Raw genomic sequence first — 12,725 nt, 5'->3', positions numbered from 1 at the left:
ATTGAGATTTCGCAGTAATCATCGGTACTAATATGTATATGTTCGGTTATCAAAGATATCTACAATAACATTACGACTTAATTAATCCAATTTTATTTATATTTTTTTCGAGAATAAAATTTGGAAAGAATAAAATTTGGAAATAAAAATTGAATTTTTCTTATTATAAATTTTGATGAATCTATAAATGTAAAGTTAATATTCATATAAATTAGTTAATATAGATCTTTAAATAATTTATTTAAATTTGGTGTTGAAATATTTTTTAAAATATAAAGTTTAAACATCTTACTCACACATTTTTTTACTTCTAATTACTCCACATATGAAATTAAACATATAAATCATATTCATTTTTGTTTTTTATTATATTATTCTACATAGAAATTAAACATACATATCATATTTATTTTTGCTTTTTATTATAAGAATTTTAAATGTGTGTATGTTTACTTATATATTAATTTTTTTATTATTTATTAATAATAATAATAATTTAAAATAAAATTATAATCTAGTTAATTTTTATAACTTTTTAAAATTATATTGGGTATGTTTATTATGAATTGATGCATATCTATATTTATTAATTATTTAATTTATGTCACTATACCAATCTCTTAAATAATACTATTTTAAATATTAAAATAAAATTTAACAATAACCACCGATATTAATATATATTTAATTATGAACAAGTTACTAAATAGTACTATTTTGAATATATATATATATATTGCATAATAACATTATTGAAAATAATATTATTTTAACTAAATATGCAGCTTGGTTTACATTTTTAAAAGAAATAATATTCGAACATTGCATTTAATATATTTCAAATCTTTCTCCCAATTCAATGGTTTTGTCCAGAAAACCAGCCATCAATGGTAAAATCCAGATGCTGCACCAACCATATATCTCAAATCTTTTGCCATCTAATGCTAAGTGATCTTGGTATTTAATGGCAAAGATTTTATTTTGAGAAAGCCACACCAAAGATAGAGCTTATCAATTATAAAAATATATATAATCAGTACAGAGAAAGACTCCCACAAATATCAGACATAGAGACATCTTTACCGGAAGACATCATCAAACATTATCTCCACAATACCATGACTGTAACCCTGTCATTATTATAGAATATTTAGCAACGACAATTTTATTCTACTTATACTGAAGATAGATGGCCAATGACGAGTTCCACAGCAGGTCTTTTGGCCAGCTTCCGTGCCATCAAGGCAGTCGAGAGGCAACTGGGTTTCCTCAACGTCAGAAAAGCAAAGAGTGGCACTTGTCTCGCCAACACCGCTGAACGTGCCTCCTTCATGTCCACCTCGGACGGATCACCTCCAACTTTCCAATCAAAAACGTGTAACAGTTGAGCCAAGGCAAGCTCAGTCATCGAAGTAGCCATTACAACTCCCGGGCATCCTCTCCTTCCTGCCCCGAATGGAAGCATTCTGAAGTCTGATGGACGTCCTGTTAAATGTACAGACTCTTCCTGCATAAATCTTTCAGGCTTGAGTTCTGAAGAATCTGTTCCCCACACATTGGGATCCCTTCCAATTGCCAACAAGTTGAACATTAGCATTGATTTCTTAGGTATATGGTATCCTCCTACTGTCACTGCCTCCACAGACGCATGGGGAAACCCTAGCGGTGCCCCTGGGTATAATCGTATGGTCTCTTTCACCACGCAGTGTAGGTATTTCATGCTGGCCAGATCCGTCTCCTTTACTTTCCAGTGTTGACCAACGACCGATTCGATTTCTTCTTTCAATGTCTTCATTACGTGGGGATGTCTGAGCAGCTTACTCATTGCCCACTCTAACGTAATTGATGTATTCCCTACTCCTCCGATGTTCATCTCCTTTTAAAAATATCAAAATCTTAGATTCGCAAACCTTTAAAAATCAGAACTAACAGCATAGAAATTTTCTCAAAGAAATGAATGGTGACTTGAATAAGAAAGAACATACAATTTTTTTAAGGAGGTGGAGCTGCGAAGCTTGGTTAAACGAATAGTTTAATACCCAAAAATGAGTCCTAGCCTCAACCTCTCTCTTGAAATTGAAACTTAACTTTTTTATGAAATTTAAATTTAAATTTAAACCTATGACATTGTAGGGAACCCTACACAAACTAATTAGAAAATAGGTGAAAACAAAATATATTATCTAATTAGCAATGACAGACAAAGGCCAGAGACTAACCAGTAAGACTGCCTTGATTTTTTCTCGTGTAATTTTGTTCTCCGCCTTATCGGTCTCAGCTGCCATATCGAGGAGCACATCAACGAAGTCTTTAACAGGCTCAGCCTCATCCTGGCCATTCCTGGCTGCTGCCACTCGATGATCAACATGGTCGTCGAGTATTTTCTCTAGCAATGCATCAAATGTTTTACTGGCCTTCTTCATGCGCCGCTTGATACCTTGCAAATCAAGCCAATCCAAATAAGGAATGAAGTCTCCAACGCTGAAAACTCCATTTACCACCTCAGCTGTCAGATCCTTGAATCCTTGGCCACTGGCACTCAAATCGTCATCCGAAAATTTCCTTCTGGTCAGCATTCTCCAAACTATATTGGAGGTTAGGTCAGAGATGGCCTTGCTCAAATTTACTGCAATTCTTCCGCTCTCGCTCTCCTCCCAAATGGAACGGATCGTGAAAGACATCTCTTCCTCTCGCACATGCTTGAATGACTCAATTCTTTTGGCATTGAGCAGTTCAGATACACATATTTTTCTCATTTGCCTCCAATGATCACCATACTCGGCGAAGGCCACATCCTGACAATTGTAAAACATGAATTTCCCAACGGTTGTTCGAGGTCGGCTGGAGCATACTAAATCATGACTGTTGAAAAACTGCTTGGCCACCTCAGAAGAAGAAACAACTATGGTAGGGACAGAGCCTAAACGCAGAAACAAAATGGGACCATATTTATCAGCGAGGCCTTTAAGCGCATGTTTAGCGGGCATTGTCAATTCGAGAAGATTTCCAACGATTGGCCATGGATAGGGTCCGGGAGGCAGTCTGTTATTCCTTCTCTTCTTGTACTGCAATACACAGAAGAAAAACAAGAGAGTCGCCAATCCAAAAGCTGCTGCGGGCAGAGTAGGGATGAATCTCTGAAAATCCATAGCGTACAGTCCACCACCTGTAACTGGCAATGAAAATCCATAGCGTACAGTCCACCACCTGTAACTGGCAAAGAAACATGGCGGTTCCTATTTCCACCTCCATAGCGCTCTCAACGTCATCATATTGTCTGTTTTGTGTGGAGCACAGAGCCTTCATTGCTTCGTTCAGTGTCTGCTCTTGAGTTTTATCTCTGGAAGACCGAATTTGAAGGGCGAGTTCATGATATTCTATCGTCTGCAACTTCATTGACAAAACAAAACTGAACAGAGAATCAATATGCAAAAGAGCGGGCCAGCCTTTTTGAAAATATTTGAAATGACCGCGGGAGATACAGATGTGCAATTTTTCCGGTTGACGAAGCTCTGAAGAAATTCGAATGTGGTTGCTGAAATATAGATTAGCGTTGAATTTTGGGCGCTTAAATTCAAATTTGAATTTGAATTCAAATGGGCTTATTATTTGAATAACATTAATGCCGTGATTACTATCAGTGCATCGGAGCGCACTACTTGAATTGATTACGCTGAACCGTTGGGCAACTCGGGCAGGAACACCAGCGCTGGAGGCCGGCAGGAACACCCATCGCCGGAACTGGGTGAGGAGAGATGGATGCATGGATGCATGCCCATGATCAATGGTCCCGGTGACGTCAAGCTCCTGTTAGGTGAGTGTAAGGACGGAGCATTAACTTTTCTATAGAGGTGGATTTAGGAATCGCCGTCCCAACCTGCACTCTACTGACAAAATGGAGATGGAGATTGAGATTGAATGCAATGTTCATCTTCTCTGGTTCTCCGTGCCATCTCTCGTTGTTTCCGCTCTAAACTGCGAACCAAGCAAACATGGCCTCAGACAGATAAAGATTGAGGCCTCTCCTATGTAAGACCGCAGAAAAAGTTGTAATCAAGATAGTCATCTAAGCTTAAAAGGCTTTCAGAGGATAATTTTATGAAAAACAAACCTGTGGCCGGAGGCAGTCATCGTTCATTTCAATCAAGACCCAGATAAGCAAACGGCCCAACAAAGTGCTTCTAGATATCAAAAAGAGACCATAATGGCTTAGGTATACACTGGAACAGGTAGAAGGACATGGATCTCCTAATGGAACATCTAGAGAAATTAAGAAACCCAAGCTATTTTCTAGCTATGTAGCTCTCATGATAAGACTTATTGATGCTGAACCTTCCACATATTAAGAAGCAACTAGAAATCAGGTGTGGAAGGAAGCAATGAATGAAGGGTACCAATCAATCAAGAAGAATGATGTCTAGGATATTTTTCCAAGGCATGAAGGGAAGTCAGTGGTGACTTCCAAGTGGATATACGACATCAAGCATGCTACATATGGAAGTATTGACAACTACGAGGCACGTTTCATGGCTAAGGGGTTCTCTTAGAAAGAGGGAGAAGATTATCAAGAAACCTTTGGTCTTGTTGTCAAGTACACTTCCATTAGATTGATCATTTATATTGTTGCTTCATTGAGGTGGAACTTGCACTATATGGATGTGAAGACTACTTTCCTCTATGTCGTAATTGAGGAAGAGGTGCACATAGAGAAACCTTAGGGCTTTGGGATACATGGAAAGGAATCTCATGTTTATAGGTTCAAGAAGGTGGTATGGACTCAAACAAGCTCCAAGATCTTCGTATGCTCCCATTGAAAGTTATCTAATGAGACTATGATTTACCAAAATCCATTCTAATCCAAACTTTTACTTTAAATTTGTGAAGAATGCACTTATGATCTTATTATTATATGTTGAGACTTGTTTCTGATAGGTGGCGAGACTCTTATTATTGAGTGCAAGAAGTAATTGGCTTCTAAAATCGATATGAAGAATCTTGAGTTGATGCATTAATACTTGGGACTGGAAGTATGGAAGAAACTTGGCGAAGTCTTCCTTGGTCAAGGAAAGTATGTTTTGGATATCCTTCATAGATTTGGTATGATGGACTGAAAATCCATGGCAACACCCATGGTGACTAGCTTGAAAAATTTAAGAGGTGCTGACACCATATTGGTAGATCCATCTATGTACTAATGTTTGATTGGTTCATTGATGTATTTGGTTAACACCAAGCCAGACATATGCTTTATTGTGAACACGTTGAGCAAGTTCCAGATTGAAATGAGACATCAGCATTGGATTGAAACAAAAAATATCTTGATATATTTCATTGGTACGGTTAATTATGGACCTCTCATCGAAGATATCATGGTAAATCAGATACTAAAGAAGCATCCAAATTTTCTTATAAAAAATAATCTCAAATATTAGCAATACATCTATGCAAACACATATCATAGGAGAAATATCTCATTCTCAAAAATAGAACACCTTATGCAAATATTTCAAGGAAACTCTATGTGAGTGAAGTAGTTCAATCATGAATTTAAATAGGTTATATGCACATCATACATATACATATGGATGTTCAAAATGTAACATCAATGCTTCAATTAACTGTTGGGTGACATGTCATGTTCAACAATATCTTTGAAATTCAAATCAGAGTATCCAAGAATTTTCATTTTCATTATTCAAAAACATTTTCCAATAGCTTTGCAATATGGAATTCCTTTACCAAATTCTAGAATTCATGCCATGATACATCATTTGGGGCTTCATAAGCTATCTCCCTCTAATTTAGATAATCAAAGGCTCATCACCTGTCACAAGTAGATCATCGGGATATAAAACCAAAACCATAATCAATATCAAATCCATACCTTGGAACTCATCATCCTAACTTCATCAGATAACTATCAAATATAGAAATATCTAGATTGCAATGCTCTAAGCATAATTCCTTGCTAAGCCAACACAATCATCATTACATAACTCGATGTTGTACCATCAACAACAAAGTCAACTCATCGAAGTTTAGAAGCTAGATCATGACCATTATCAAAGTCATCATTATCATAGTATTAATTCTTTCAACCAGGAGACAGGTAGAGCTCATATCAATTTTGAATTAAATTATGTTAACAAGTTGTCATCAACCATGTATTATCAATCTGAACTTTACCGATTATTTCTCATAATCATAACACAAGTCATTTTTGTCACTAGGTGCAAATGCATATGACAAGGATGAGTCATTCAAGTTCCATTTTCATGTTGAATCACAACTATCATTATTTCAACCATTGTGCTAGGAATAAGGAGGCCAATCTCTGAATACCCACATACGTCATCATTCCCACATAGCATCGATATCATGGAAAATAAACACTCATCAAATCAGATCACTAGACATCAGGTCAAGTCCAAATTTTCTATCATAGAGAGATCTATAATCAAAGAATTTCTCAATCATCAATTCAAGGTTATTGTCAAGCATCATGAAAAAACATTGTTCATATATATATATATATATATATATTTCAGTAAGCCAGATCATGCCAACCTCATGTAGCACAAACATAGTGACATATCTATATGTATTTCCTAATCACCTACAAACACAAGTTCAATCCACATGTTCATGTTACGACAAACATTTAAGGTTTTCCTACTAGCAGATCTTGTTGTTATCTGCAATATATCTGTGGTACTGACATAGTCCAAGTGACCATCTGATTTCATGCACAATACTTCATTATATGATCAACAATTTAACTCAATAACTTCAAAATTTAGTTAACAGTGGCAGAATATGTCAAGGACATTATCATTCAGAGTTTAGACAGCGTCAGAAAGATTTAGATGATGGTAAAAAATAGTCAAAACTCTATTCGTTCCCTTCAGTTTAGCATGAGAGTGACTTTAGATGTCTGGACACTGTCTAGGCCTTAGCATGTGTGCGTCCAGGGATGAAATCTCCTAGATCTATGAATGTGACGGGAGAATAAACCCTAAATTCTATAAGGGATTCATCTAAGACTTTGTTGCAGATCAATATTTTTAGATGCACATAAGTCATACTTTAGTAGCATAGAATACAAATAGTAATAAGTGTAAGAATATTGAGAAGAGATTCTCCCTTTGACTAGGGATCTACATCATTCATCTTCATTTATGCAAGAAACCTATCTCTAGCAGAGTCATGCAACATCAAATCTATTAGATCATAAACATATGGATATTAACATCATGACATCAATCTTTCATCAAAGGTTAGACTCAAAGCAGTAGGTAAATGAAACATCATCTCTCAAAGATTATGGACACAATAGAATTTTCTGTCAAGTCACTCCAACAAGTTACTATATCCAGTTTAACCATATTCCATCAAGACAAGACCATAGGCAGTAAGAGCTATGGAATATCAATATTACACTTATACATCTCACATAAAGGTTATCATGCTCTTCATGACCAATGAGATCAAATTAGGTCATTCAAAAAGAGTGTCAATCACTCTTTCCATATGCTTTCATCATACTTATCCCAAACATTACGAGCAGACTAATGTATAGGAGTCAATGAACTATACTTCTCTATGAAATCCATCATGAAAAGTATCAAGAGTATCATTTTCTAGAGCCAAGGTGCTAGCCTTCTTTATATTATGATCAAGATATCTAATGGATAGATCATAAATGTTAGCTAAACATCAAGTGTATCAATGTATCAATATTAGATAGCCTCATAGAATTCAAGAAGGTCAAAATGTTCAACACCAAGTGCATAATTTCATCATAGGAGAAATATATCCAAGTCACTTTCATATGCATGTATGAGCCATTAAAGAAAGAGGCATTCTTGTCATACCTTAGGGCTTACTAAGCCAATAGATGAAATACAACATAACATGCATATCTTGTGATATTCAAATACCTGAGAACCTACTCATTAGACATAGGTTGCTTGAAGCACTTTGTCATCTTTTCATCAAGTACCTCTTTATCTCTTTCCAGATCTACATCTCAAAATGATCCTCAAGAAGGATGTACTCATCACATCTCATCAAGGAGGTTAGAAACATACATATTCTCAAATACATATGTAGGAAGTACAAGCAATAAACATAATCATCAGATCTATAAGTCTAATAAGTAAGAAGAATCACAAGTCAAGAAATACTTATCTTCAATGAGAGGTGATCCTCTCCCTCTTGAAGCAATCTTTAAGAGCCATCAATGTCCATGGTCCATCTACTAATTTTGTATTCATGTATCCACCTAGATATGCTAGGGATTATCCCATCAAGAGCATCATCGAATCTTCATCAAGTTCTTGAGCATGGACCATGCTAGAGTTTCATACATCATATCTGAAGTCTTTGCCATATAAATCAGGGTTTTCTATCCAACCCTGACCTCATAGAATCCATCAAACCCTAATCATCAAGATGCCTATAGTTTTCTTCAAACCATAGAATTATTTTAGGTCTCCACCATTCTATTCTTGATTCCATCAGTGGTGTCATCATTGGGTTGATATCCATTTATTTTCTTCAACCTGACTCTGATACCATGTTAAATATTCTTAAGGTGACATTGTTCTTTGCTATGATAGTTGCATTTCATCATTAATACATTAAGTTCACCCCATATCATCATTACATTATTTAGATATACACCATTATACATTAGCATATGCAATTACATAGAAAGAAACAACATCACCATCATCTTCAGTGCAACAAAATATAAAAGGAATGGTAGAAGAAAGCATGCACACGCATACAGACACCAGGATTAGTCCGAGACTGGGGAAAAATGCACTATGGAGAAAACCCTTTCAAATATTCTTCTTCTTAGATCGTCATCAATTGATGCAGAAAAAAAGAGTACAATGATCCATAACTTTATCTATGCAAAAAAAAAATAATGATATCTATGAAATATATCTAATCATGTTAGGAGTCAAGACCCTCATACTTATGGTTGTAATGTACTATCAAAATTGATGTCAATTGTTGTATACTATTTTCATTGTGTCGAACACTGTTGAGCATTGTTGTCACTATCAATGAGACCAATACATATGTTTGTAGTGGAAACTGACAAATTATATCTACATATTTATATAAGAACAGAGAGTAACCCAGATCTACTAGATCATTGAAGTCAACTGAAGCCAAGATATCAAAGTCTAGATCTGAAGTTGGGTCGCTCTCATCCAAAATGTTTGTGTGAAACCGAAACTCCTAGGTCACTCTCTCAAAAATTGTATGCAAGTCGTTGTGTCATAATACTACTAAAACACATAATCAATCCATTACTATTGCTATTTGAGTGACCCTGATGTCCTGGTTGCTCCCAGGACTACTTTGTGGGAGTGACCGAGGTCCAAAACTTTCTGATCTGCCTCTGAATCCATAAGATCTCCCATAAGCCTCTGTGCCAATGAAAAATACTCTATAGTCACTCTCATAGGCTTGTGTGCTAATGATTAGGGATTAGAATTCCATGTTCTACACTGATCACTGAGATCTAGAAGACCTTGACCCAGAGCGAACCTTTTTCCTGTGATTTAGGACCCTTGATCGAACTCCTTTCGTCGAACCTGTGTGAACCAAGATATGAGAGAAGAGAAGATCTGTCCAAATGATCTTGAGGTCTCTTCTATTCATAGGCTTTCCTAAGGGTTCACTTGGGGTCAAGACTAACCCAAGCAGTTATACATGTGGTTAGGGCCGACCCATTTCATAATTCATGTATGAATAAAATAATTCATAAATTAAATTTCGATTAACCAAATTGGGTGATCTTTAGGTAGATTTTGGTCCTCTCGAAAAGAGGAACCTAATGCAATAATTATCTTGGTTATTTGAACTATACAAGGTGGAATCTTACTGCAATTTCCAAAATTAATAGATCACGCAACAAGAAGGGTGGAGTGAGGTCCTGGACCTTCATCGCACATTGGATAGGGTGGACGTTCCTTCAACATCTAGACCCGATCACTAACTAGGAATGGATTGAGTGAGATCTTGGCCTAGATTTCTCACTAGGAAGGGTAAGTGTGTGCTTCCTAGTTAAGTGTCTCAACATTTTTGGCCTAGGGAGAGGGCATGGGATTTGAGGATTGATCACTCTACACCAATGGCTCCTAATATGTTGATGACATTACCATAGGTTTGGTATTTCCCTCGATATGGCCACTAGCATATGTTGATGCTAGATAATGATGGATAACCATTTTCTTTAGAGAAATTTGTTAATTTGAGAATGCCCATGACAGTGGTTATGAATAGCTCCCTAGTTAAGACGGAGTTTTGAGTTTGTAACTATGGTCGATATTCATAATGTATATTTCATCACTTGATGTAATTTTATTTATCATTGTAAAGCATATTTATAAATTCTAGAGTCAAAGGAAAATTTATTTTGAGTCAAAGTCCATTGCAAATTTTTCAAGATGAAAATTTGAATTTTTGAAATGTAATTTTTGGCTCCAAAAATGACAAGCCATCTACCCTCCAATTCAAGTCAGCCGTGGAAAAGACACACACCCATTTGGCCCATAAAAACTACTCTATAAAGGTATCTCTACCTCCTCCACTTGGGCATTTGATCTCACTCACACAAGACAATTCTAGGAAGCTAGAGAAGGATAAGAAGGAAAAAATAGGGGGGGAAACAAAGGATGAAATCTTTCTCTCTCTCTCTCTTTTCTCTCTTGCAACTTGAATGTGTAGGCTGGATTCTTTATTTGTGGTTCACATTTTTTTGGGACATCTGTCGTAAGGGGCCAAAACTTCTAGGTAACTAGGCAACTGTTGCAGGGCCAAAATTTCTAGGGAAACTAGCAATTGCAAGAGGGACGAAATTCGAGGTCAGATAAGCAAAATGAAAAGCTGGATTAGATTGGGTGACTTGAATTGGCAGAGAAAAACAGGTTTAACCATAGGTCTAACTGTGTCTCTCATTCAACATGAAGAATTTCTCTATTGAAAAAGGTTGTTGGGTTTTTCCCTTCGTGTGTTTTTCCAGGGTAAATCTTGTTTTCTTTTGTGTATTGTGATCTATACTATTCTACTATTCGTTATGGTTGAATTTATTCAATATAATTATGGAATGATATATTGGAATAATTAAAATAAGATCTACATCAAAAGTAATGATTGGAATTTCATAATTATTGTGGTAATCTATATTGCACCTAGAAAATCGACATATATCATGAATGAAAATTAAAAATAAGACTGTTTATTAAATTCCCTAGAATCAAATGCCCATATTTCCAAACAAGGAGAAAAAATAGGAAAACTCTACTTACAATGAAGTTTGACATAATAGATGTGTATTAAAATGCATGATTTAAATGTTATGAAATGAAAAGAATCATTATATACCATTGTAAGAATATGATTACAAATAACGGTTTGAATTAGTGGCTTGGCTCCATGTGTTATAGGATAATTCAATGTATCATATAGCAAAGTTCGGTAAGATTGCAATATATATTAACAATGTCATGGATTTTTTTATTTCATTGACTAGTTTGCTTACACATGGACATAAGACATGGGGATTTGGCCACTTGATGTTTCCTTTTTGGAGTTGGGTTCAATTTATCATTTATTACTTATTTATTTATTTATGAAATACAAAGGATCTCGATGAATTAATGGTAGATTGATATGCAAAATTGTTTCAAAAAACAAGAACAACATAGCACCCAATGCATGAAACTCTATTACAATTTTATTCTTATGAAAATAATCTTCTGTGTAGGAAATAAGATATGCAAGCACATGAAATTCTTGTCGATAATAAAAAAATTTGTAGGTTAATTAGAAAATTTCAACCAATATTAATGTTGCAAATGGATAATTGTGTGGAATTCAATTTGGTATAATGCATCTATTAGGTAAAAGTGTGTTTCTTAGTATGTTTCTTTAGTATGCATTAGCTACATTGTAATGTTACGACCACCATAAATTTTAGGCATAGAGTGATCAAAAGGCTAATGATTATTGATCCATGGTTTAACACCCAATTGGTACATGATCTCTATTTAAAGGGCATGAAGGGTTATTATTGATGATTGATTTTAAGAACTCTCTTATGTAAAATATTTTCTTTTGCATTAACAAACTTCAGTGGCTGCACTAGTTGGGGCCATGGACTACTTTCCTCTCAAAGAGGTTTAATCACATAAAAATTATGGAATTGAGATTTTTATTTTGTTTACCTTAACATGGTATCAGAGCCAATTTGAAGAACTTATCTTGTTGGCATTAGAGGTCTTAAAGCCTATTTCCTGCAAAATTTGAGAGTTGCTATTTTTGTACTATTTTAGCTTAAATAGATTGTTCCATTACGTCCAAAATGCACTTGGATTTACCTCCTGAGATGCACTTAAGTTTATTTATTAAAACTTAAGATCCCTTTTTTTTACTTGTTCTTGGCTTACAAGTCCCTTGTTTAACAATTTGGACATAAAATACAAACGATTAAGAATATATAGTGGAGGTGAATATGTCAATAATGAATTCACAACATACTACATTAATGATCTGAAATGGGGCACTAAAAGCTTCTTGTAAACCTACAAGAACCTCTCCCACTCTAAAGCTTAAACAATTTCCAAGAACTTGCTTATGATGACAATTGTGGAATTAAGAACTTGAGATAGGTGTATGTCGTTGTTTGTTTTTAACTGATCATG

At 35.2% G+C, this 12,725-nt stretch overlaps 1 protein-coding gene across 1 annotated transcript; it reads right to left on the bottom strand.

Moving 5' to 3' along the window:
* Positions 1 to 1,018: 1,018 nt before the first annotated feature.
* LOC149159307 (cytochrome P450 750A1-like) lies at positions 1,019 to 3,172 on the bottom strand. The gene is made up of 2 exons (XM_089433465.1): positions 2,220 to 3,172; positions 1,019 to 1,876 (listed from the first exon to the last, which is right to left on the bottom strand). The coding sequence occupies exons 1-2, from the start codon at positions 3,147 to 3,149 to the stop codon at positions 1,175 to 1,177; spliced, it is 1,632 nt and encodes a 543-aa protein (XP_089289591.1). The 5' UTR covers positions 3,150 to 3,172; the 3' UTR covers positions 1,019 to 1,174.
* Between the last annotated feature and the right edge of the window lie 9,553 nt (positions 3,173 to 12,725).

The sequence above is a fragment of the Pinus tabuliformis genome, chromosome 5_2 (assembly GCF_031772625.1).
Source record: "Pinus tabuliformis cultivar Carrire ecotype Pingquan chromosome 5_2, CPIR1, whole genome shotgun sequence".
NCBI lineage: Eukaryota > Viridiplantae > Streptophyta > Pinopsida > Pinales > Pinaceae > Pinus > Pinus tabuliformis.
Note: the sequence above shows the minus strand (reverse complement) of the source record. Positions and strands in the feature narration are given on the sequence as shown.